Below are 24644 nucleotides of genomic sequence, written 5' to 3'. Positions count from 1 at the left end.
AAACTATCGGTCTAGCCAAGACTACACCCCTCTATCAATGTTCTCTAACACCTTCCAAAGATACTAATTAAGCAACAAAGGTGTTGGACTAGCTAAAGCTCACCTAACTAATTCTAGAAGTAAGATCACAAAAACCTATGCCACTAGTACTTTAAGCAACAAGAGAGCTCCTACACTTGCTTAATAAGCAAAAACACAAAGCCACCTAAGCTCACTAGCAATGCTCAATAAAAAGGCAACCAATACCAAATTAGAGAGCGCAAATACTTAGCTACACAAACTAAGCAATGTAACTAATAAGGTTATACAAACCAAATTAGCCATACAAGGGAGCTACTTCTATACTACACAAGCAAGAAGGTAACTAGTGAGCTACACAAGCTAACTAAATACAAGAGCAACTACACAAGCACAATGTACATGAAAGTAATTACAAGCTTGTGTAATGAGGATGCAAACCAACGGAAAGAACATGGTTGACACGGGGATTTTTCACCCGAGGTTCACATGCTTGCCAACACGCTAGTCCCCGTTGTGTCGACTGCTCACTTGGTGGTTCGGCGGCTAATTGGCATCACCCGCCAAGCCCGCATGTCGGGCACCGCAAGAACCTACCCTAAAAGTGAGGGTAGCTCAATGACACGCTTTACTAGAGTTGCTCCTCGTGGCTCCCGTGGGATGGGCACAATGCCCCTCACAAAGCTCTTCTTTGGAGCACCGCACAAGCTTCTCGTGGGCTTCGATGGAGACCACCACCAAGCCGTCTAGGAGGTGGCAACCTCCAAGAGTAACAAGCATCACCGCCTTTTAACTTAATCACCTAGTGCCACTCGATGCAACCTCACGATGTAATCGCACTAGAATTATTCTCTCACATAATCGAATGATCACTATCAAGTATATGTGAGATGGAGGGCTCCCAAGCACTCACAAGCATGGACACAAAGTCCCCTAAGGTGCTCAGCACTGGCCATGCCCGAGACCCCCTTCTATTTATAGCCCCACGGGCTAAACTAGCCGTTACCCCTTCACTGGGCAAAACTCGGGACGACCGGACGCTCCGATCAGATCGATCAGACGCACCCTGCCAGTGTCCGGTCGCTCTACATCGTCCATGTGTTGCTCTGCATTTAACTAGAGCCACCCGATCTCAATGGTTAAGTTACAACCGGACGCTGCACACTGAATGACCGGACGTTGCTGCGCTTGAGTTCGGTCATTTCCAGATAGCTCCCCGAGCCTCTGTTTTGTGACCGGACACGTCTAGTCCACCATGACTGGACGCAGACTAGCGTCCAATCAGTGCTATGCCTGCGTGCCTAACTCTAGTGCCGCCTATGTCACCATATGTTAGCACTGACTGGATGCAGACCCTAAGCACTCTTCGTGCCAGCGTTCGGTCACGAGACCGAGACTACGCGCTCACTGCTGCCACTGATCGGACACACCGGTCCTACCGAGGCCAGTGTCTGATCAGTTTTGCGAAACCCTATCTTTTCTGTACAGGGCACCGATGACACCGTCGAACTGTCCGCACTCTATGGGCAGACACTCCGCCGATGAAGTTTCAAACCCTTCTCGCCTCCGTTTCATCACTGAGTTGATCCACATCAACTCCAACTTCATCTCCTTTGTAAATGTGCCAACACCACCAAGTGTACACCACCATGTGTATGTGTGTTTGCATATTCAAAATCATTTCCCAAAGGATTAGACACTCAACTTGCCATGCCACTTGACCCTAGCGATGATACAAAGTTAGATCACACGAGTGGCACTAGATGACCGATATGCAAACAAGTTTGCCCCAATTGATAGTATGGCCATCTATCCTAAACCCAGTCACCAACTTTTCTACACACCTATGACTAGTGAAATGAATTGCCCTAGTGTCAGGGACCTAATACCGGGATACCCAATGAGGTGGAGCTAATAACCATCGAACGTTAACGCTTTTGGTTAGACAAGAATGCTACTACACTTCTTGCCCAGACGATGGAAGATTGGCTTCGCCTCGCCTGACCCCTAAGGGCTAGACTCCGCCTTACCCAATAGCTGAGGGCTGGCTCCGCCTCGCCTGATGTCTGAGGGTAGGCTCCACCTCACCCGATGGCTGTGGGCAGGCTCTGCCTCACCCGATGTTTGCGCCCTGCTCCTTCATGATGACGAGCATGAGGTAAGACAGGAGATTCGAGTCAACTGTAGTATCGAGGACCATACCCTGCATGCATGCAGAAAAGTACCGTCAGGATATGACGGGACGGGCGTGTTAGGCCCTTTCAGGCATGGCAGAGCCTGAACAGTGTTGTAGGCGCCGACTTTGGTCTTACGGTGTTGTGGGTGCCGCCATCAGCCCTCGGGCGTAGATCCTACCATGAGCATACGACAACCACTATAATCCAAGAAGGAACTCACATCATCAATAGTAATAGGAGTATAGTCATTTCCCCATCTACTCCCCATAGAGTCACAGCTCGGTGACCAGACACACCGCACTGTCCGTAGGGGGAGGATGGGACGTGACCACTCGCTGAAACGAAGCTAGAGCCCGGCCCCATTAGGATCAGCAAAACATGCTATCCCTGGCGTGGTCTACCATGTCAGCAGGGCAGGCTCAAGGGAAAAGGAAGACCCGGCACCTTCGAAGGACCGTCTCTATCTTTGATTTTTTCCTCTTTCTCCCATCTGTGACCCCTGCTCCCCCCTTGGTCTATAAAAGGGAGGGCAGGATGCCCCACTAAGGGGACGGATGGATTCCACACACAACACAGCCAAGCAGCAACCGAGCTCTTGGCATCCTTTCAACCCTTCCATCAGAAACTTGGGACATGTCCCTCTCTCGACCGTTTGTACCCCCTACTACGAACCTTTTTGGTACTAATAACATGAGCAGCAGCAAACTGGACATAGGGACATTCTACCCGAACCAGTATAAACCTTGTATCCTTTAGTACACCATCCGAGCCTAACACGCACCAAATATAAATTTACTAGTTGGTGTTTGTTCGAAATACCGACACCTAGGTTATACCTTTGCCTTACATATTCCATTCCACCTCCTCCAATGTTGATGCAACACATGCACCAACATGATCAATAATGATATGATCCACTTCATATCATCACGTGATCATATTGGTTCATTGATCTTGACTTCACTTGCTTTTCACCTTTGCCTTCGTCCATCAGCGCCAAGTCTTGCTCAAGCTTCACCGCCACATGGTCCATCGCTCCAAAGCCTTCAACTTGCCCTTTCACGCTTGCAACCGGTCCATCAAGCCAAGTCTTGTCTTGATCTTCTCCACCTTGATCACATGACTCAATGTCATATCTCATGTGCAATAAGCTCCTTCATCATCACATGTGTGAGCTTTGCAACATCTCCAAACCATTTTTACCTTCATGGCATATGTTGCTCATACACATGTACTTGTAGACTAATCATTTGTGTATCTCATATAAACACAATTAGTCCACCTAAAGTTGTCACTCAATTATCAAAAGCACACGAGGACCTTTCACCATCCCGTGCTCACCGTGCGCCACCGCTGGACTCGGCCCCTGTAGCGCCCGACTGTTCCACCGTCGGCCCAGCTCATCGGCCTCACCCACACCCGACGTCCGCTGCGACTCCGTCGACGTCCGCGACTCCATCGTCGGACAGGTAAAAATTGTGAATATACAATGTACGTACTTAGTTAGCTTTGATTGTAGTGTAATACTTCTAGCATTTGTTATTTACTAGTTAATGTGATGACTCATGTAGTTGATTTAGTTAGTGATTTTGTGAGATAGATATGTAGATAGATAGAAACATAGATACATAGGTACATACATATAGTTAGATAGCTACTTAGATAGGTAGTTATATATTTAGTTAACTAAATAGGATCTAGCTATTTAGTGAGTACACTGTATATATATACATAGTTATAATCTTATTTACTTAGTTTGTAGTTATAAAGTACTTGTTAGGTACTATCACAATTCACGCAGTTGCCATTGGTAGATTAGTAAGGTGTGACTATTGGTTGTTTTCATTATTTCATATTTATCGTATTCATTTAATTAATTATGTATGTCTCAATTTATGTATGTAATTGTGTCAATTACTTGTACATTTCTAAGTTCATGTTTTATTGTATATTGAATTTCTAATTTATGGACTTTTTTGTAGGATGGCGCAATTCCACCTGCTCGACCCGACGTACGAGGACGTCTCATAGCGGAGGGGCAGGTAATAATCTATACGTTTTGTTTAAATTTTTGTGAGCGTACATGTGTTCGTGAAGTAACATGAGACTATATTTTATTCCATGCAGGACCTTTCGCTCCTTCATCCTAGAACCCACAATGGGTTCTTGGACATGCAGTACGACGATTGGTACACACCTTTCCTGTAAAGAGCTGACCTGGATGTCATCTCTTTTTAGGTTCGTCGTGGGTTGCTCAAGTTCAACACAGCGGCCATAACTGTGTTGGTTGACAGGTTTTATCTTCAATCATTGCCTCTATTCATGACCATTTGTTCATGCGCTTGCCTTTTTGACATGTAATCTTGCTTTGTCTAAAATGTAGATGGCGGCCAGAGACTCACAGCTTCCACCTACCTTTAGGGGAGATGACAGTCATGCTCCAGGACTGTCAGAAGATGCTAGGCCTGAGGATTCATGGCAATGCAGTCATGGGGCAGTATAGGTTAGAAGGCTGGAGAGCACGAGTAGAGGCCTTCCTTGGGCGTGAGGTTGGCGATCAAGGGGCTCGTACTTCTGGAGTTCTAATCTCCTGGCTCCGGCAAGAGTTCGCACAGTGCCCCGAGGAGGCAGATGAGGAGACAGTTGGGTACTACTGTAGGGCATGGATCCTACACCTGTTTACCTGCGTTCTCTTCCCCGACGCCACGGGTGACACTGCATTGTGGATGTGGGTCCACTATCTCAGTGAATGGGACAAGGTGGGTTAGCACAGCTGGGGCTCTGTAGTCTTGGGTTTTCTTTACCGGTAGCTGTGCGAGGGGTGTCGTCGGACTTCGTCCACAACGTCACTTGGTGAATGCGTGTACCTGCTTTTCAGTTGTGGATGTGGGCTCATCTACCAGTTGGCCGTCCTGAGGTTCTGGCTCATCATGAGTGGTTCCCAGGTCAGCCTCCACGTTAGCAACCGACGTGGGTGTACCTTTGGGACCAGGTTAGGGTTCCGCACGCGAGGTTATAGTAGGCCTATATTGAGTTTAGGAACGAGCTAGACACGCTCACGGCGTCTAGTGTAAGTAAATTTTATTTTCCATGCTGATTTGAAATGGTTTAGTATACCATCTAACATCTTGTTTGGACATGTTGTAGGTGTCGTGGGAGTCGTACGATGGAGAGGGGGCACTTCCTTTTCATTTGAGCAACATGTGTGGGTTCGACGATGACTTCTATAGGATGAGATGCCCTCTAATCTGTTTCTATGTTGTCGAGTTCCACCTGCCAAATAGAGTTGCATGCCAATTTGGAGTGAGACGGCTTTGGCCAACGGCTCCATTCTCGACTGGCGTTGACTTACACAAGTAAGTGTTTTGCTATTTTAAATGTCTCATGATGGTCCATTTCTATTAATATGGTGACATTTATATGGATTCAAGTAACGATGACATACGTGCAGGTTGGATCGTCAGAAGAACAGAAATATTTTTGATCGGGAGAAGCACCACCAGAACTACATTGAGAAATGGGAGGAGGTGCACGACAACATGGACGAGAACAACGAGCCACACACGAACCGTAAGTTCTGGCGGTACCAAGCTTGGTACCAACGTGCGACATGTTGCAGGCTGTGGCAACAATGGACAGAAGATGACTACGCTGACATCGAGTCCTCCGACGATGAAGACACGGCGTACGACCAATCTACTCGTACAGGAAAACAGGTGCAGGCAGGACCAATCTTGGATAGAGTGGTAAGTCAATCGCCTTATTTTTCTATGTTTAGTTGTATACCATTACATTATACGTTAGAGGTATCTATTTTTGTTATTGCCACCTTCGAGCCATAGCATCTTTATAATATGTTAGATTCTTGTACAAAAGAAAATAAAACATGTTGCTATCTGTTCAGAAGTATTATTACTGAGAACTTTGTTGCAGGATAATACCCTCAAATGCTCCGTTGAAGATATTGAGCACTTTCGTCCGAGAGTTAGGGACGACGACACGCATAGCTTCCTAGACGTAAGATTCAAAATATTCTTTCAAACATATTATTAATATGTTAGATTATTTCAGTTAAATTAATTTTGTACAACAGAGGTTGTCACGTCGGCTACGCCGTGCGGTTGCTCGTTGTAGTTGCAGGATAGACACGACGCAAGACGTGTACGTTCCTTTCGCAGGCAGACGAGGCTTAGGTTCCTCTAGCCAAGCAGCTACAGGGAACGAGGACGACGATGACGACGTGGACTAGAGGCGTGAGGAGCTTGGCCCCTCTCAGCTCCAAGACGCTCCCTTGACTCAACCTACACAGCCTTCAGGCACTAGGCGACGCCGTCCACCTGACCCTTACACTCTAGGTACCAGCGCTCTTGGTCATAAGGGTAAGGGTAAGACTAGGAGGCAGTGAGGGTTTGTGGTAGATGTTAGTATGTAACATTATGGATTTTGTAGTTACTTTTCTGTAACTATTTGGGACTGTATGGACATTGTGGACTATTTAGACTATGGAGGACATGTTATGTTGATTGTGATGTTCGTTGTGGTTGCATTGTGCTCGTTGGACGATTAAATGTTTGGATTATATAATGATGTCTATGTTCATAACTGTGGATGCTCCTGATACAAGAAAAACTCTTGCGAATTTTTTCGTGAATCATTAATTATACTACACTGCTAAAAAGACACAAATGTAGTACACAGATTAAATATAAATTCATTAGAACGTGTATAGTCCAATCGTATCGTACATTGTATAGTCCAATCGTATCGTACATACGCTTTGTAGATGAATCTAGGCTTTTCAGTAAGAGTGAACAAATCTAGACTTTTCAGACAACAAAAATAGACTTTCCGACGAGCGCAGACAGCCGCCAGCAAAAATCCAGGTGTTGGGACTCCCGACTTGGGTCGGGAGATCTGACTCACGTCAGGACTTCCGACGGCCAGAGTCACTGACGGTGAGAGAGAGGGAGAGCAAGAGAGAAAGAAAAGGATGGCTCATACGTAAGACAGGCTTGGCGCCAGTAATCATGGCTTCGAGCTCGACGCCAAGATCTATGGCGCCGAGTTACCTGCCATGTCACCGCTACGTCTGCGTCGAGCCCAAGAGCTCGGCGACAGCAACGTTGGCGCCGAGACGTGTAAGCTCGGCGTCAGCAACGATGGCGCCGAGCTAAGGGTTTAGATTTTAAAATCTTACCTTCCATATATTTTTTTAAAAAAAAATGGGTTAAAAAATAAAAAATTCGGGCTGGCTGCTGCGGAACGGGGTAGCAAGTGTTAGAATCTACGTGAGTACCTTTTGTGTAACCCGTAGATCCGTAGTTAGGCTCCTCGACCTTGCGGAAGCTTCACCGCAGCGACAACATGGACGCCGATGCCGCCGTGGATGCATCCTCGCGGACGCCAGTGCTCGGCGTGGTGGTGAAGAGGAGAGGTGGCGATACAGTGGGGCTGCAGAGGTGCCGGTGTAGACCTGCAGGGGCGACGGCGGTGGTTGGGGCACATCCCGTCGCTGGCAGCAGCTCTTTAGATCGGTATTAGGGTTTCTGTAGGTGGGATGGTGGCTCTAGTCAACCTCGTAGTCTGAGCCCTCACCCCCACCTTCCTTTTATGTGTGCTGTGCGACAGGGGCCCTCCAACCGAATTAGGGTTGGGCTCCCCCGATCAGGGAGCAGAGATAGGGCCCAATAGGCCGTTGGGCCTATCGGTGGAGATCAACTAACATTCTCCCCCTTGATCTCATTCCATCTTTCACTTTCATATCATTTGCTTTTGTTCATTCCATTACAGATTAGCTCATAGAGCATGTCTCATCGTCGCGGTCCATTGCCGATAGACTTAACAGCTACAACTCACTACTCTGTTCTGAAATAGATACTTATCTTTGGGCCTTCTTTTGTCCAGGAATATTTTAGGCTTTCCCTTAAACCCAAGCTAGCTACATGTTCTCTGAACACCATGTCCTCTGAACATGTTGGGTGGTAAGCCTTTTGTAAGCGGATCCACGAGCATCCTTTCTGTTCTCATATGCTCAAGAATTATGACTTGATCCCGGACTTATCTTTCACAACATAATACTCTATGTCAATGTGTTTGGCAGCACCACTTGACTTATGTTGTGAGCATACTGTACTGCCAGATTATAATCGCTGTATTACTTTAAGTGGTCCATAGATGTCGTCAACCACCTTCAAACCGGGTATGAACTTCGTTAGTTAGTTCACCTGCCCGTTGCCTCATAACATGCTACAAACCGTTATACATTGTGGACGATATAGTGACAGTTTGCTTTGAGCTTTTCCATTAAATAGCTCCCCTTTGCGAGATGATAGAAAATCCACGTCTGGATATGCATTCACTCTCGCATAATCAGAATCTGAATATCCCACCATGTGGAGTGAATCAGATCTTCTATATGTCATCATGAGGCCTTTCGTTCCTTATAAATAACGCAAGACTTTCTTTATCAATTTCAATGTTTTATTCCAGAGTTCCTCTAGAATCTGCCAAGTAAAACCCGGTAACAAATGTCAAGTCAGGGCGTGTTCATACTTGAGCATGTTGCAAGCTTCCGACAGCTGAAGCATATGGAACCACTTTCACTTTATCGATTGAGCTCATATTGGTTCCTGGGGCATTTAAAATCCCCATGTCTATCGCCCTTGACTATAGGAGCAGGTGAGGGATTACATTTGTGCATACTGAATTTCTTTAAGATCTTTTCCATGTATGCCTTTTGTGACAGTCCTTATACCATTTTTCTTCTATCTTGGTGAATCTCGATCCCTAGAAGGAACGAAGCTTTACCAAGATCTTTCATATCAAATTTCTTTATCTCCAGTAATAGACTGACATCACTACTAGCAAGTAAGATATCATCTACATACAGGACAAGGAAGATAAACTTCCCATTCTTAAACTTTGTATTGACACAATTGTCCTCTACATTCTCTTCAAACCCAAAATGCCTTATTGTCTGATCAAACTTCAAGTATCACCGTCTTGAAGCTTGCTTTAATCTATAAATGGATTTCTTTAGGCGGCATCACATTCGTTCTTTTCCTTCCATGACAAAACCTTTCGGTTGTGCCATATAAACATTTTTCTCTAAGTCGCTGTTGAGAAATGTCGTCTTTACATCCATATGATGTAATTCTTAATCGTAATGTGCCACTAATGCCATTATGATTCTGAAGGAAACTTTACATGAGACTGGATAAAAGGTCTCATTGTAATCAATCTCTTCTCTTTGCATAAAGCCTTTTGCCACAAGTCACACTTTATATGTCTCTATATTCCCTTGAGAGTCATGTTTAGTCTTGTAGACCCATTTATAGCCTACTGTTTTGACTCCTTTAGGAATTATTTCCAAGTCCCAAACTTTATTGGCATTCAATGATTTCAATTCATCTTCCATGGCCTCAAGCCACTTTGATGACTGATCACTACTCATGGCTTCTTCAAACGAGGCTTTGATAATCCTCCATTTGAAATTCTTTAGTGTTGTACTAACTCTTTGAGACCTTCTAGGGGCCTCCACATTTGGCGCATCTTCTGTTTGAGGCTGTTGTTGCTCCCCCTCATATGTGGCAATTGGTTCTATTGGATCCTGAAGAACAGGTTCCTCATTTTCATTTATTATTGCCACAGGTGGAATAACAACAGGTGTTGGCACCATAGTATCTTGCACTGTCGATGCAGCTACAACAGGTAGTGAGAAAATTGGCTCATGAATCATTGAAGTGGGCGCTTACACCTGCTTCACTTCAAGGTCAATTTCTCGAGCAACCATGCTCCCCCTCATTAATTCGTCCTCTAGGAAGACAGCGTGTCTCGTTTCCATAAACTTTGTATGTCTCTCTGGACAGTAGAAACGAAAACCTTTTGACTTTTCTGTGTAGCCAATAAAATGGCAACTTACTGTTTTGGGATATAACTTCCCAATGTTTGGGTTAAATACTTTAGCCTCAGCAGGGCTCCCCACACACACGCAAGTGGTTAAGTGAGGATACTCTTGCTGTCCACAACTCATACGGTGTTTTGAGCACCGACTTTCTTGATACTCTATTGAGAATATGAATGGCGGTTTTATCACCTCCATCCACAGGCTCAACTGTAAGGTGGAGTAACTTATCATACTGCCCACCATATCCATCAGGGTACGATTGATTCTTTTAGCTACTCTATTTTGCTGAGGTTCGCCCAGTGTAGAATACTGGACTACTATGCCATTCTTTTAGGGTATGCCGACCGTAGTACTCCCCACGGTCAGACCAGACTGTCTTTATCTTTAAATTGCATTGGATTCCAACTTTTGCCTATTTATCCAATGCTTCTGTTCTTTCTTTGATTAGATAAATTTAGCCATAATGGGAGTAATCATTTGTGAATGTTATGAACGAATCATTTCCATCCACACTCTTTTTAGGAAACTGACCACAGATGTCTGTGTGAATAATCTGTAGAATTTCTGCGCTTCGTTTGTCATCTTTCTTACTTTTCTTTATATACTTTCCTTTTATGCATTCTCTGCATTGTTCTAAGTCTGCATTGTTCTAAGTCTGAGAGCTCTAATGGAGGAAGAATATCATTCTTAACTTTTCTTTCTATTCTCCCCCTCGAAATATGGCCTAAACGATAGTGCCATAATTTCGACAACGCATCGTGAGCTCTCTTATGCCACCATTTCCAGAGTAACACTCTGTCACCAGCTGCTTTATCAGCTGAGTAGCATGTCTTTGAAGTGCCAGTGAACTGACTCTTTATTCTATCGAGGTACTCGGTGACCGTGTCACACTTTGGGATTGAGCCCACAATTGCGGGTTCAATCATGTTCTTTATCACAGCCAAAACATTTCTTGTTGGCAGTGACCCACTTCCTATACACAACAGTCATAGGACTATCTTTTGGGATTTAAAATCTCTTTCTTTAGTTGACCAAGTGGCTTCATTCTCTTTTGTCTCCCTCACCGGTGCCACAAACTTAGTGGAACACGGTGAGGTGACTACCCAGTCCACCTTAGATAAGATGAAAACCAGGTTAAAACTTTTGTTAACATAAAAATAACACCATTTGCATGCCTTGATTCCAATGTTGGTCAAAATCAAAACATATAATTATTCTTATACACTAATTCTATATCACCGTTGGGCAGAAATAGAATTAATGCATAAGTCTTTAACTTTTACAACTGTTCTTACACATTAATTCTACATCACCGTTGGACAGAAGTAGAATTAATGCATAAATCATTAAAATTAACATATGTTCTTATACACTAATTCTACATCACCGTTGGGCAGAAGTAGAATTAATGCATAAATCATTAACATTATGATATTGTTATTATCAACGTTGGTCAGAAAATAACAACATCATAATCATGTCAAATCTCTTTTTCTCTCCAATTAAATACCACATTGGTTCAAAATAACTGGAGAATCAACGTTTTCTTTAGCAGCGGAAAAATCTCTTTTTCTCCAATTAAATACCACATTGGTTCAAAATAACTGGAGTATAAACAACTTTTCTTTGACTGTGGAAAAACTCTCTTTTTCTTGAATTTTACTCACAGGCAAAATTGTAATTTTCTATTTCCTTTAATCCATTAATCAATTTCCAGGAAATAAAGATTTACTGGAAAAACTTTTCTTTTCTCCAGTTAAATACCACATTGGTACAAATAAACTGGAGAATATACTTTTTCTTTAGCAGCGGAAAAATCTATTTTTCTCCAATTAAATACCATATTGGTTCAAAATAACTGGAGTGTAAACAACTTTTCTTTGAGTGTGGAAAAACTCTCTTTTTCTTGAATTTTACTCAATGGTAAAAAATACTTTTTCTATTTTTCTTTTGAGCCAATTTGCATTTTTCAATTTTCTAGGAAAAAGGAAAAAACGAAACTGGGCTCATGGTTTACTGTTTCGGCCCATAGCATCAGAAACGGCACACGGCCCACAGCCGTTTGCGCCCTTTCCCGCGCGCTCCCCCGCGCCCAGGCCGCAACCTGGGCCTGGGCCGGGATTTCGGCCTGGCGCGCGCACCCGCCTGGGCTGAAAGCCGGCCCGATGAATCTGCGCCGTCTGTCTGATCGGACGGTCGCGCGCGCGGATAGGGCGAACAAAACCCCCCGCGGCCGCGCCCTCCAAAACCCTAACTCATTCTTTCTTCGCCGCTCTCTCTCTCTCTCTCTCTCTCTCTTCTTTCTCTCTTCGCCGCTCTCCACTCCTCTCTCAGCCGCAGCGATGACAACCGGGCGAGTGACCGAGGTGGAGCAGCGAGCCACGGCGCCGTCGCCGGCCCCCTCGCCGGCGCGCGTGCTCCCCGACGGGTGAGCACGCCGCCGTCGAGCGGCCTGGCCGCGGCGCCCCCTTGACCGAGCCGGCGAGCAACTGCCCCCGCTCGGCACTTCTCCCGCGTCGGCGAAAGGACGGTTCCGTCCCCTTCTTTTCGATTTGGATCTCGTTTTCCTTTTATCCGAACCGGTAATGGGGTATTAGGGTTTGGATCTGGGGTTTCTTTTCTTTGACATCCGAATGGATCTAGGGTTCGGTTCTGTTTTCTTTTCTTTCTTTTCTCTTTTGGATTTAGGGTTCGGCTTTGTTCATCTTAAGGCCGAAACCTTTTCTTTCTTTTCATCCATTCTTTAACCCAGTTAGGGTTAGAGTTCAAGTGCCGAGGGCCCTTCCTTTTCTACGATCCGAATGGATCTTGTTTACTTTTCTTATTCTTCTCTGATCCGAACACGGATCTGGTCTTTTCCCCCTTGCGCGGTGGCGGTGGTGACCGGGTTCCAATGAAATCCGCCACCCCCGGTCCCTTTTCTTTGCTTTTACCCGGTTAGGGTTAGGGTTACACACTTGTAACCTGGCTCTGGTACCATTGTTAGAATCTACGTGAGTACCTTTTGTGTAACCCGTAGATCCGTAGTTAGGCTCCTCGACCTTGCGGAAGCTTCACCGCAGCGGCAGCGTGGACGCCGATGCCGCCGTGGATGCATCCTCGCGGACGCCAGTGCTCGGCGTGGTGGTGAAGAGGAGAGGTGGCGATACAGTGGGGCTGCAGAGGTGCCGGTGTAGACCTGCAGGGGCGACGGCGGTGGTTGGGGCACATCCCGTCGCTGGCAGCAGCTCTTTAGATCGGTATTAGGGTTTCTGTAGGTGGGATGGCGGCTCCAGTCAACCTCGTAGTCCGAGCCCTCACCCCTACCTTCCTTTTATGTGTGCTGTGCGACAGGGGCCCTCCAACCGAATTAGGGTTAGGCTCCCCCGATCAGAGAGCAGAGATAGAGTCCAATAGGCCGTTGGGCCTATCGGTAGAGATCAACTAACAGCAAGAGGGGAAGCCTGCTCCGCCATCGGCAGACCTCAGCAGACAGGGCAGCGCGTGCTGTGTCGTTTTGCGCCTTCCGGCTGCGTTTCCGCCGGCCGCGGACGAGGCGAGCTGCGCCCCTGCTGCCTGCGTCTGCGTGAGCGTGTCTTGTTTTCTTCTGGAGAAGAGAAAGAAAAACCGTAGCGCTGTCGTCGTGTATCAGTCTGCTGCGTCATGTCGAGGGTGTATCCATGCATAATCCGTTCTACGTTACTGTACAGTTCACTTGCATCGTCAGTTCATCGCTACTCATCCGTAAAAAAACACAGTTCTAGCTTTAAAACGATGTGTATCTAGATTCAGAGCTTGAATTACGTTTTTTTATGGAGGAAGTACACACTACTTTGCGTAAACCTAGCTGTCTGCGCCTCCGTGGTCCGCCGCAGGCGACTGCTGACGCAACCGATAGATCGATGCGCGCTAACAGTAGAACGTGGCAAGGACGGATTCAGAAGATGTGAATTTAAGCTGACTAGCTGAGGCCTAATTTTGAGAACTCCAATCTCTTCGGGGTCCTGAACTTTTTCTTAGATAGGTAATTCATAGGAATATGATTTTAATTGTCATTCGAATTTTTAGTAGGGGGTTTTCCGTTCCTGAGTTTTGCTTCCTTGATTCCAAAAGAGGCCTGAGGAGTGAGGACCAGATCCTGACCTAGCTTCATCACTAACACAAGCTAGTAGTGGTAAATGATCACGGCCTCACGGGTACTATACAGGTGATGCCGTGATGGTGGTACCGAAATGATTGTAGTACTACTTGGACGCGTGCACCTGTTTCGTACTCCTACTCCAGTTCGTATTACGCGCACGCAGCCCAGAGCAGTTCGCGAAATGGACGAGTCCATAGCACTGCAGTCTACCGGTATTGCTTTCTTTGCAGTCGCAAGCTTTGGAGCCCGGTCGGTCTCGGTCAACTGCTTGCTTTGATCAGGGCTGCTTTTGCCTGCTCGGGAAAAACGACGTTATGTTCGAAAATGCATTTCTCCTTTGAATTACTCATTGAATGGAATTTCATGTTTCTCATGATACGCTTCGAGCGTGCGTGTTCCCGATTCATTGAAAAGTTGTTATTTTCGCAAGATTATTTGTCCCCGATCTACTGTTTCTTATTCTTATTTTTTTGCCTTATTTGTTTGATTCGTTCGTCGTATCCCTCACTGGTCTCGCATCAATTATCACCAGACGTCACGTCTATCAATGCTCTCCTCACGCCGGACGCCTCCGGACAAGCACCAAGTTCGGTGACAAGCCCCCGGCCTGTCATTCAGCCACTCAGGTCCTTGACCTTTCTCTTTGTGCCTGCTCGACCAGCAAGTTTGTCCCCTCCGAGTTTCTGCTCATGAAACCGTGCCAACAGTGGGTGCCAAAATGGCAAAATGGTTCCTGCAAGAAGTTTAGAGGAGTATGAACCATTTTTATATTAGAGCTTATTTTGCCGGTTTTTTCGGTTTCAGCTCATGCTCCAATTGTCGAGAAGACAGAGCCGGAGGAGGAAAAAAAACTAGCTTCCCTCTCACAGATCATTTGGAAAAAAGAAAAAAAAGGCTTTGGTGAACATTGCCAAATATTTCTAGCTTTGTTAATCACCGACTAAAATATAGGAGAGTATCCAGTTCCCCGAACCAAAATGTCCTCCGGGGACAACCAAGAACGATGGAACTTGAAAATCGGAAGAGCTCGCTTGCACACACACACAAGATGGCCGAAGTGATCCCCACCACACGTGAGCTTTCTAGTCGGCTTAGCTACGAAAGAAGCTGCGAGCTGGGCTTTTGGCATGGATGCAGATTCTTCGAAAAAACTTTTCATTCTCTATAGAAACATTGCTCTTCTGATTCAGAATCATCTCATGAAACCGTTTGGTTAGCTCACTGTATCCTTGAAATTAGAACCAGAATCAGAAGAAATCAGGTTTTGATCCTTTCTCTAGACTAATAAAAAACGAGAATCGATTCCAAATGATTCTGAAATGTCTCTCTTTGTACCATTTGGCAGTGATTCTACCGATAATCTAAAACGCTTCTCCCTATCAAACACACACCCTTAGGCTCCACAACTGGGCCAAGATCGATGCGGAAAAGGGATGGAGAGGTTTCAAGCCTCGGGTAGACCCACTTCAGAGAACGATGCCAAAACGAAAAATTTCAGCACGAGTCAAGTAGAAGCCTCGATGCTATCCAGATTAAAGAAACATTTCAAGCCTGTGTATGCTGTGATTATTCTGACGCGTGGGACCACTACATGCATAGGCACGGAGTGTTAACGCTATGTGCAAAAAGCCTCTAGGCATCGAGGTTGAGATGGCATGGCAATTGATGCTCTCAGCATCGATCACAAAGCTGGTATGGCATAAACTTAAGGAGGCCCTTCTTCCCCGGCGCATGGGCCACGGTCGTTCGCCTTCATGTATTGCTTTATTCTCAGCTAGCGTGCATCACATCTTGCTAGCCAGATTTCCTCTCCCAAACTGTGGCCATACAGGCATGATTGCCTTGATCTACACTTGCGTCTATATTGCGAATTTGCGATTCTCTCGCACGCTGCCCGCACGAGACAGGCCGTCCAAAAATCCCGCGGCTAAAGTTGAGCAACGGGCCGGCCCGGCACGGCCCGGCCCGGGCCCGGGCTAGGCACGGCCCGTAAGGGCACGGGCCTGATTGGCACGGCGTGCCGCCGGGCCGTGCCCCAATGGGACACCGTGTTTGCTTGCAGGCCCAAGCACGGTCCGTGGGCCGATTTACAGGCCGTGCCAGCCCGTTCAGCACGGGGCCCATTAAGACATCAGGCCAGCCCGTGGCCCGCTGTTTAAAAAACACCTTTTTCAAATTCATTTCAACAGATCTACAGTTCAGGACATGTATCAAATTCATTTTCACAATTGACAAGTTCACAAATCACAAAAACATTTCAGAATTCACATTTCATACTTGATATCATAGCTATAGCTCACAAGTCACAAGTTCACATAATCACATTTCATCAGTTCACAATAGAGCAAATGGAAGCCAAATATGTTTAAACTTGAGCTGTTCGTGCAATGCCGCCTCATTAAAAACCTTTGTAGGTAAAACTCACACCTCGTGAGATAAAACCCTACAAAGGAAAAGAGTACGGCCAGCTCATTATTGAATGGTTCAATTGTTCAAAGTTATTACAAACCAAGTGTCTCAAATGTCTTCTCTCACTCAGACTCAATGCCTCACTCTCACTAACTGCCTAAGTGGTTATTCCACTAGCACCAGAGTCATGATCTAGAAACTGATTCTTGAAGTAGTCTTCATACTCCTCATCCTCCACTGTATGCTGTCCCTTCTCTTCACCAAGCTCCCAGTCCTTCACGTAGATCAACATCTCCACAGTGTCTGGTCCCAATCGACGTCGGCGCTCCTCAATGATCCTGCCAGTAAGACTAAAGCAAGACTCCGAAGAAGTTGTTGAAACAGGGACAGACATAATATCTTTAGCCATTGTACAGAGAACTGGGAAGGTTAGTTTATGCTCATGCCACCAATTCAGGACATCAAAATCATCATCATAGGCCACAACATTGTCACTGTCAAGGTAAACAGTGAGCTCAGAGAGACCAGGAGGCACAGCAGATGATCCAGCAGTACTTGAAGGACCAGAAGAAACTGATCCTCCAAATATTTTGCCCCATGCCTGCTTCCTCTTACCTGTCAATCCAGATGGATGGGTGGTCCTAGCTGGCCTAGCTGCACCAAACTTAGATTCATACTTGTCATACAGTTTATGCAACTCAAATTTGACCTCAGCAAGATAATCAATGTAACTCATATTGTTACTCTGAGCAAGCAAGTCAAGCACATTCTGCAAACCTCTCATCTTAGCCCTTGGGTCCAGAACAAAAGCAAATGCATATAACAGTGGCACATGTTTCCAGTATTTAAGAAATTTAGCCTTCATTGGAGCAACAACATTACATAGATTAGAATCATGTTCATAGTCATGCAGGTGGCTAGCAATCTCAAGTATGTGATGCAGTACCAAAGGACTAGTAGGGTAATAAACACCAGACAGAGCAACAGTTGAATCATAGAACAATTCAAGAAACTGCAACACCTTTTCAGCAATGTACCAGTGCTGTTCAACCAACAGAGGATAGCCAAACTGAAGATTAATGAACACAGAAAATACAGTTCTATATGGCATTAAATGTTTAAGCATAAGATAGGTTGAGTTCCATCTAACATCCATATCCAAACAAAACTTACGAGGACGCATCCCCTTAGCTTGGCAGTATTCCTTGAATTGAGCAATGCGCTGATTAGATGAATTTAGGAAGTTAATTGCAGTTCTAAAAATCTCTATGCAAGGTTTAAGCCTTTTCAAACCAGATTTAACAATCAAGTTAATTATATGGCAAGCACATCGCTGATGCACAACATGATACACCTTTTTAGTATGATCAGAAGGATCAACATCATAGCCCAGGTAACCATCAAGCAAAGGGGTCAAAGCAAGCATAACAGTTGTATTAGAAGATGCATTATCAAGACTAACAGAGAAAACTTTGTCAAGCAGGCCCCAATCTCTAAGCACACCAGAGATACATTCAGCAATGTTAATGCCATTATGACTCACTTCAATCAGTTTAAAACCAATAACAGATTTCTTAAGTTCCCAATCAGAAGTAATGTAGTGAGCAACAACAGCAATATAATCTTCCTTAGCATTACCAGACCAGATATCAGATGTCAAACAAACAGAAGACACACCAGGCATAACAGCAGCTTTAAGGTGCAACATTTTTTCATTGTATAGCTTAGACAGATCTCTAGCTGTGCTAAATCTAGTGACCCTCTTATATCTAGGATTGTGAGCACGCTGAATGTAATCATCCCAAGCATCATTATCAGCAATAGACAAAGGCAGATCCAATCTAGCAATCAAACGAATCAGCTCATGCCTAGCAACATCAGGCTTATACTCCCAGTTTCTATAAGATCCATCAGGGTTTAAAGCAAGCCTACTTTGAACAGCATTAGCCCTATCAACTTTCTTTTTACAGGATATTAGATGTCTTTTTAAGTGACCAGTGCCATTAGCAGATTTACCAGACAAACGATGACGACAAAGCTTGCAAATAGCAGAAACAACCTGCTCACCATCCACTACCTCTTTGACTTCCTCGAAGTCAGCCCACACAGGGGAGCGCCGCTTACCAGTACCAGTGGTGGACGAAGCGAGTGAAGCTGCATCACTAGGGGCCGCCGCCGACGCACCAGCAGCAGCACTAGCCGCCGGCGCACCACCATCAGCACCATCATCTCGGTTGGTCGGAGGAGCACTCCTACCGAACAAGAGATGAGCAGCATCGCCCATGTCGTCTTCGTCGTCGGGGATCTGGCCCAACGACCTGAGCTCGTCATTGATGGTTGGACCATCGTCGTCACCAGAGCCGGCCATGGCTACCGCACAGCCTCTTCTTCAGCTCTCGGCACCGTTCCTCAACGGATCTAGCGGCACCAGCTAACGCCGGTGACCTGCAATGCAAAAAGAAAACAGAGAGTCAGAGAGAGAGAGAGAGAGAGAGAGCAGAGAGGTTAGAATAGATCAAGATTCAAGGCTACGGGCTAGATCTAGGGTTAGAGTGGAGGTGGAGGGCTGGAGGCGTGGAGATCAGCTTACCTGCATGGAGCCGGAGCCCGGCGCCGGAGAGACGGAGAAGAAGACGAGCGGCAGCGGCACCACTCCCCGACAGACGGTGACAAACAAGTTGCACGGTGGTGAAGACCTTGCCGGTCAGAGAGAGAGAGGGAGGGAGAAGGAAGAAGACAGTACGAGAGCTCAGGATACGGCCGGAGACTAGGAAGATGACGAGAAAGGAGAGCAAGATCCGGCGGTGGAGACGGCTCAGAAGGGAGAGCTCCAAGATCTCCAAGATCCGGCGGTGGAGACCTTGTCGGAGTGCAGGACGAGCGGCGAGCGGTGGATCTTGGAGTCCTTGCCGGCGTCGAGCGGCGAGCGGTGGGCGGCGGCGCAAGGCGGGACGAGCAGGCGAGGTGGGGTGGGATCTAGGGTTTCGCGGTGGGGAACGGTTGCGGCGGCCGGGGGAGGGAAATGAGGCGCGACCGCGCGGGGGGACGGCCGGCTGGCTTATATAGCCCCCCGGCTTACCGGGCCCTACCGGGCCAACCCTAGAAAAACGGGCCGGGCCGTGCCGCACGGCGTGCCTTGTTGACAGCCCAAGCACGGCCTGCAGCGGGCACCGGGCCGGCACGAGGCACGGTCGCGTACGGGCCGGGCCGTTTTCGGACCGGGCCATGCAACCGTGCTTCGGACCGGGCCGAAAGCACGCGGGCTGCATGCTAATCTTTACCCGCGGCCAGGCTGCAGGGCGTTGTGCACGCATCGAGCCTGGCTCAAGAAAGAACTCAGCCAATCAAATGACTTGAGCTTGCATCAAGATTCAAGAGGGCAGATGATCAGCCAACCAAACAGCCCTTATGCGGGAACGAGCCATAGCTCGGTCGGTCGGTTCTCCAGTTGCGGAAGCCGTCGCTCGTGTTCGAGCGCTGCTCGACGCATGATTCTCACCGGAGTTTTTTTTTCCAATTTCTCCAGCCTCAGAGGTGGAAGCGCTACGATGGTTAGGGTGACGTGCGAAGCCTTTATAACTTCACTTCGGATATCTCTCAGCCACATGTAGCCTCTTCATATAGCTATAGATCTAACTTACGCACTAGGGTGTGTGTGAGTGAGTTTGTGTACGTGTGGTGGTGTGAGTTGGTGTGTGAGTTTAGATGCTACGGCTGATACTTGAAGAGTTGAGGCGGAAAAAAAAAACAGCCCTTATGCACTCGCATGCCTCTGTCCTCCAGACTAGCGCCGTCCCGCCCCGCGCATCTCCGCTGCCGAGCTGCCGTGCATCGGAAATCTCGGCTTGTCACTTCGTTATTGAAAACCCGCCGGTAACAGCGAGTTTCCTTTCGCGGTGAGCTTGGTCTGTTGTCATGACTCCCCGTCAGGCGTTGGAACTGTGACAGCAGCCAGCAGGAAAAGAAATGCCAGTGCAGACTGCAGAGGAAAGGGTAGAGGCTACGGGCGCCAGATAGTACAGTACTCTATACTTGTACTAGTAGTACTACTACGTGTACTGTATAGCTTTGCCTAGGCACGCCTGATCTAGCAAACGTGCAGGAGGCCAGGAGCTAGCAGACGTCTCGGCACTGGGCAGTCGGGGTGGGCTACACATGGGATCAAAGTTTAGGCTCCTTTTGTTTTCCCCGCGGCATCTAATGTTTAGACACATGCATTGCATATTAAATATAGATTAGTTACAAAATTAATTGCATAACTTACGATTAATTTACGAGATGAATCTTTTAAGTCTAATTAGTTCATAATTTGACAACGGAGTGCTACAGTAAACATGTGTTAATGATAGGTTAGTTAGGCTTAAAAAAATCGTCTCGCAAATTAGCCTCCGTCTATGTAATTGGTTTTGTAATTAATCTATATTTAATGTTTCTTATCAGTATCTAAACATTCTATGTGACATGAATTTTATAAGCGACTAAAGAACCAAACACCCCCTAGTGGCATGGGCACCGCCCAACTCCAATCTTGCCAGGTCACCAGGATATGCAGCCTGTTCACTTGATCGTAAATGATCATAAATTTCCAGCCAGAATAGTATTTTTCTCTCGTACCAAATCAATCAGCGGTAATAACTCACGATCATATACGATCTCCGTAACTCGTTGAAAATGACTGTGTATTCATTTTGATCTAACGTTTCCGCAGAAAGAGATGAAGGTGAGCGAGCTATAGTACTGTACTGCCTTGGAATGACGACAGTATACCAAACGGCTTGGTACTGCCCCTGTGTCGTTCCTCGAGACGCGCAGGACAGGAGTAGCCGCGTAGGGCACGCGGGTGCGTCTGACGTCTGCGGACTCCTTAGCGAATCCGGCCCAGCTTATATTTCCAATTTTTTTATAAATTGGTTTTTTTTAAAGAAAAATTACGATTAACCCTGAGAGATGTAAACTCATCTTTGGACCCTAGGGTCGATGTCAGAGCTCATAGCTCCGAGGTAACACATCTCGGCATCATAAATCTTGGCTTCGAGGTGTCTGGCCTTACACAACAGGGCATCCTAGGTGGCGTTGACAGAGCGGGTACCGGCCACGTCAACGCCTACTAGTGCACGGCCAGGCACCTCGGAGCCAGATCTGTGACGCCGAGACGTGTTCCTCAGAGTCATGAGTCCTAGCGCCGACCCCAAGGGTTCAAAGATGAATTTACGTCTCCTAGGATGCTAAACGTAAATTTTCTTTAAAAAAAGGATCAAATTGAAAAAAAATTGGGGGCTTATATTCATGCGCCGGCCTCCCTCCGCATTGGGCTACCGGTGGATCCAAGCCACTTGAACTCTTGAACTCAACTTCCAATCTGCACTGGGCCAAAATAATACGGCCCACTGCACGTGTACGCGGATAGCGACGATCCACACCAAACCCAAGGCCTATTATGTCATCCAGTCCATACTCGTTTATTCTAGCCCGCCATAACGAGGTCGCCCTCGCCCCAATCTCTCTGTGGCCCAATATCAGTTCTCAACCGCCCCCGTTCCCAAGTGCCACCGCGACGCTACTCATCCTCATCCACCCTCGCCACGAAAAATTCCCCGCACCATGAAGCTCCGGTTGCGATCGATGGAGGCGCGCGGCGGTGCCGCCGCCGTCGAGACCCACCGCGTGGACCTGCCGCCCACGGCCACGCTGGCCGACGTGAAGACCCTCCTCGCGTCGAAGCTCTCCGCGGCGCAGCCCGTCCCCGCCGAGTCCGTCCGCCTCTCCCTCAACCGCAGCGAGGAGCTCGTCTCGCCGGACCCCGCCGCCACGCTCCCGTCCCTCGGCCTCGCGTCCGGTGATCTCGTCTTCTTCACCCTATCCCCTCTCACGGCCCTAGCGCCGCCGGCTCAGGCCCTGTCCCGGAACCCTAGCCCGGGCTCTGGCACTGCAGCGTCGACCGCTGAGGCTGTCGATCGCGGGAAGGGTTCGAAGCAGCCTGTTACTGGAGGTTCCTCTTCGTCGTCACAGGTGCAGGCTGTGGTGGTGAACACTAGCTTTCCGGTCGCTTCCGGTCCGCCGGATGTGGTGATGGAGGTGGCCTTCGATGCGACAAAGGGCCGCGGGAAGGGGTCGAAGCAGCCTGTTACTGGAGGTTCCTCTTCCTCGTCACAGGTGCAGGCTGTGGTGGTGAACCCTAGCTTTCCGGTCGCTTCCGGTCCGCAGGATGTGGTGGTGGAGGAGGCCTTCGATGCGACGAAGAGCTGGTCGAGTTTTGTGCTTAGGGATCTCAAGAGGGAGATGGGCAACGTAGGGGGCGCAGAGGGAACCGCTGCAGGTCGCCTGGTTGCGGCCTTACATGCAGCTCTGCTTGATGTCGGCTTTCTCACCGCCACTCAGATGGGGTCTCACCTCTCACTGCCTCAGGGCTGGCCGTCGGGTGCTTTGAAGCCACTGACCATCAAGTATACCATACCAGAGCTTTCAGCAATGTTACCTGTGACTGAGGAGGGGAAGGTGGTGGTGCTGAACTACTCCTTGATGGCCAATTTCGTTATGGTATACTGGTATGTGCATGGGGCACAGACGGAGGTGTGCCGGTTGTGCTTGGAGTTGCCAGGGCTGGAGCCTTTACTTTATCTGGATAGCGATCAGCTGAGCGGAGTGCATGAGAAGGGAGTTCATGATCTGTGGAGAGTGCTGAAGGATGAGATTTGCCTGCCATTAATGATATCATTGTGCCAACTGAATGGTTTGCGCTTGCCTCCATGCTTGATGGCTTTGCCTGCTGATCTGAAGACTAAGATATTGGAGTTTCTACCTGGGGTTGATCTTGCAAAGGTTGAGTGCACATGCATGGAAATGAGGAATCTTGCATCAGATGATAGTATTTGGAAGAAGTTTGTATCGAAGTTTGAACATTATGGTCAGGGCTCTAGGGGTGTGAGCAAGACTGCGAAGGCCATATTTGGAGAGGTTTGGCAGGCCAATAAGAGACGGCAGAAGAGGCCCAACCCAACCTTTTGGAACTATGGCTGGGGAAATAGTCCTTATAGCCGCCCACTTAGGCTGCCATTGATTGGTGGGGACTCAGACAGACTTCCTTTTATTGGGAATCCTGGTTCTGTGGGGCGTCACTTTGGAAATCAACGAAGGAACATCTCCCCGAACTGCATACTTGATGGTCACCGCCATAACTTCCTTTGAAGCCATGTCAATGAGTTTTACTTATATGTTAAGAGTATTTGGTAAGAAGGGGTGCGTAGACGGTTAGACCGTCTTGTTCATATCATCAAGTCACACACTTATGCATGTGCACAGCACTCTTATCCTCATATATCCCCTTAGTATCTTAGATCCTATCTTTTCTGTCTCTTTTTGCGCCAATGTAATCCAATGCCCAAGTAATAAAGTACCCTTGTTCTATCCTCAGATTTATCATCTAGACGTAGTTATTGGTTGAATGTATAGGTAGATGTATTTTTAGCTAAGATAATAATAGCTTTAAACTTCAATATGCTGCTTAAATTTATTTGCATTAAATGTGCAATCTACAGCATTGATACCTTAATTTTACACCTCACCCACATATCAGGTATTTTCCTTTGACATACAGGTTACTGCACAGTGATAATAGAATAATCAGGTTCTTCTATTATAGTATTATGTTATCAGTCTTGTATGAAATAATGGAAGCATACTGTTAGTCTGTTATTATGGTGCCCTTTTATTTTATTTAAAACAGTGAAATATCTCTGGTGTCGAGAACTGCCTTCTTGTAATAATAAAGACATTAGAGCTAAAAACATCAAACAACCTGATACACTTTAAGTTTTCTTTTATTGGTAATATGTACCACTACATGGTGTATGCATGTCTTTTTTTTAAAAAAAAATTCTATGCCTGGAAGAATCATCGTGATAATGACAACTACTACAGCCTTTAATAAATGACTTGTGGATCATTTGGGATGTACTCCCTCCCTTCCAATTTGTAGGTCGTTTTGGGTTTTCTAGATACACAACTTCTATTATGT

General features: G+C 46.9%; 3 protein-coding genes across 3 annotated transcripts; 2 read left to right on the top strand and 1 right to left on the bottom strand.

The window, feature by feature from the left end:
* Positions 1-4621: 4621 nt before the first annotated feature.
* On the top strand, positions 4622-6340 carry LOC136467539 (uncharacterized). Its single transcript, XM_066466290.1, has 5 exons — positions 4622-4954; positions 5099-5187; positions 5647-5941; positions 6129-6212; positions 6257-6340. The coding sequence occupies exons 1-5, from the start codon at positions 4622-4624 to the stop codon at positions 6338-6340; spliced, it is 885 nt and encodes a 294-aa protein (XP_066322387.1).
* Positions 6341-16787: 10447 nt separating this feature from the next.
* On the bottom strand, positions 16788-19656 carry LOC136467532 (zinc finger BED domain-containing protein RICESLEEPER 2-like). Its single transcript, XM_066466278.1, has 2 exons — positions 19221-19656; positions 16788-19075 (listed from the first exon to the last, which is right to left on the bottom strand). The coding sequence occupies exon 2, from the start codon at positions 18996-18998 to the stop codon at positions 16788-16790; it is 2211 nt and encodes a 736-aa protein (XP_066322375.1). The 5' UTR covers positions 18999-19075; positions 19221-19656.
* A 2492-nt stretch (positions 19657-22148) lies between these two features.
* On the top strand, positions 22149-24040 carry LOC136549531 (F-box protein SKIP22-like). The gene has a single exon (XM_066540839.1). The coding sequence runs from the start codon at positions 22232-22234 to the stop codon at positions 23813-23815; it is 1584 nt and encodes a 527-aa protein (XP_066396936.1). The 5' UTR covers positions 22149-22231; the 3' UTR covers positions 23816-24040.
* Positions 24041-24644: the final 604 nt, after the last annotated feature.

Source organism: Miscanthus floridulus, chromosome 1 (genome assembly GCF_019320115.1).
Source record: "Miscanthus floridulus cultivar M001 chromosome 1, ASM1932011v1, whole genome shotgun sequence".
In the NCBI taxonomy this organism is placed as follows: Eukaryota; Viridiplantae; Streptophyta; class Magnoliopsida; order Poales; family Poaceae; genus Miscanthus; species Miscanthus floridulus.
Note: the sequence above shows the minus strand (reverse complement) of the source record. Positions and strands in the feature narration are given on the sequence as shown.

Excerpts from the sequence above, each read along its gene's own strand:
- LOC136467532 (XM_066466278.1), bottom strand. The coding sequence starts at position 18,998 with ATGGCCGGCTCTGGTGACGACGATGGTCCAACCATCAATGACGAGCTC.
- LOC136467539 (XM_066466290.1), top strand. The coding sequence starts at position 4,622 with ATGACAGTCATGCTCCAGGACTGTCAGAAGATGCTAGGCCTGAGGATT. Across the intron at positions 5,188-5,646 it reads GGGTGTACCTTTGGGACCAG|GTTGGATCGTCAGAAGAACA; the intron begins GTTAGGGTTCCG and ends ACATACGTGCAG. Across the intron at positions 6,213-6,256 it reads ACACGCATAGCTTCCTAGAC|ATTATTTCAGTTAAATTAAT; the intron begins GTAAGATTCAAA and ends TTAATATGTTAG.
- LOC136549531 (XM_066540839.1), top strand. The coding sequence starts at position 22,232 with ATGAAGCTCCGGTTGCGATCGATGGAGGCGCGCGGCGGTGCCGCCGCC.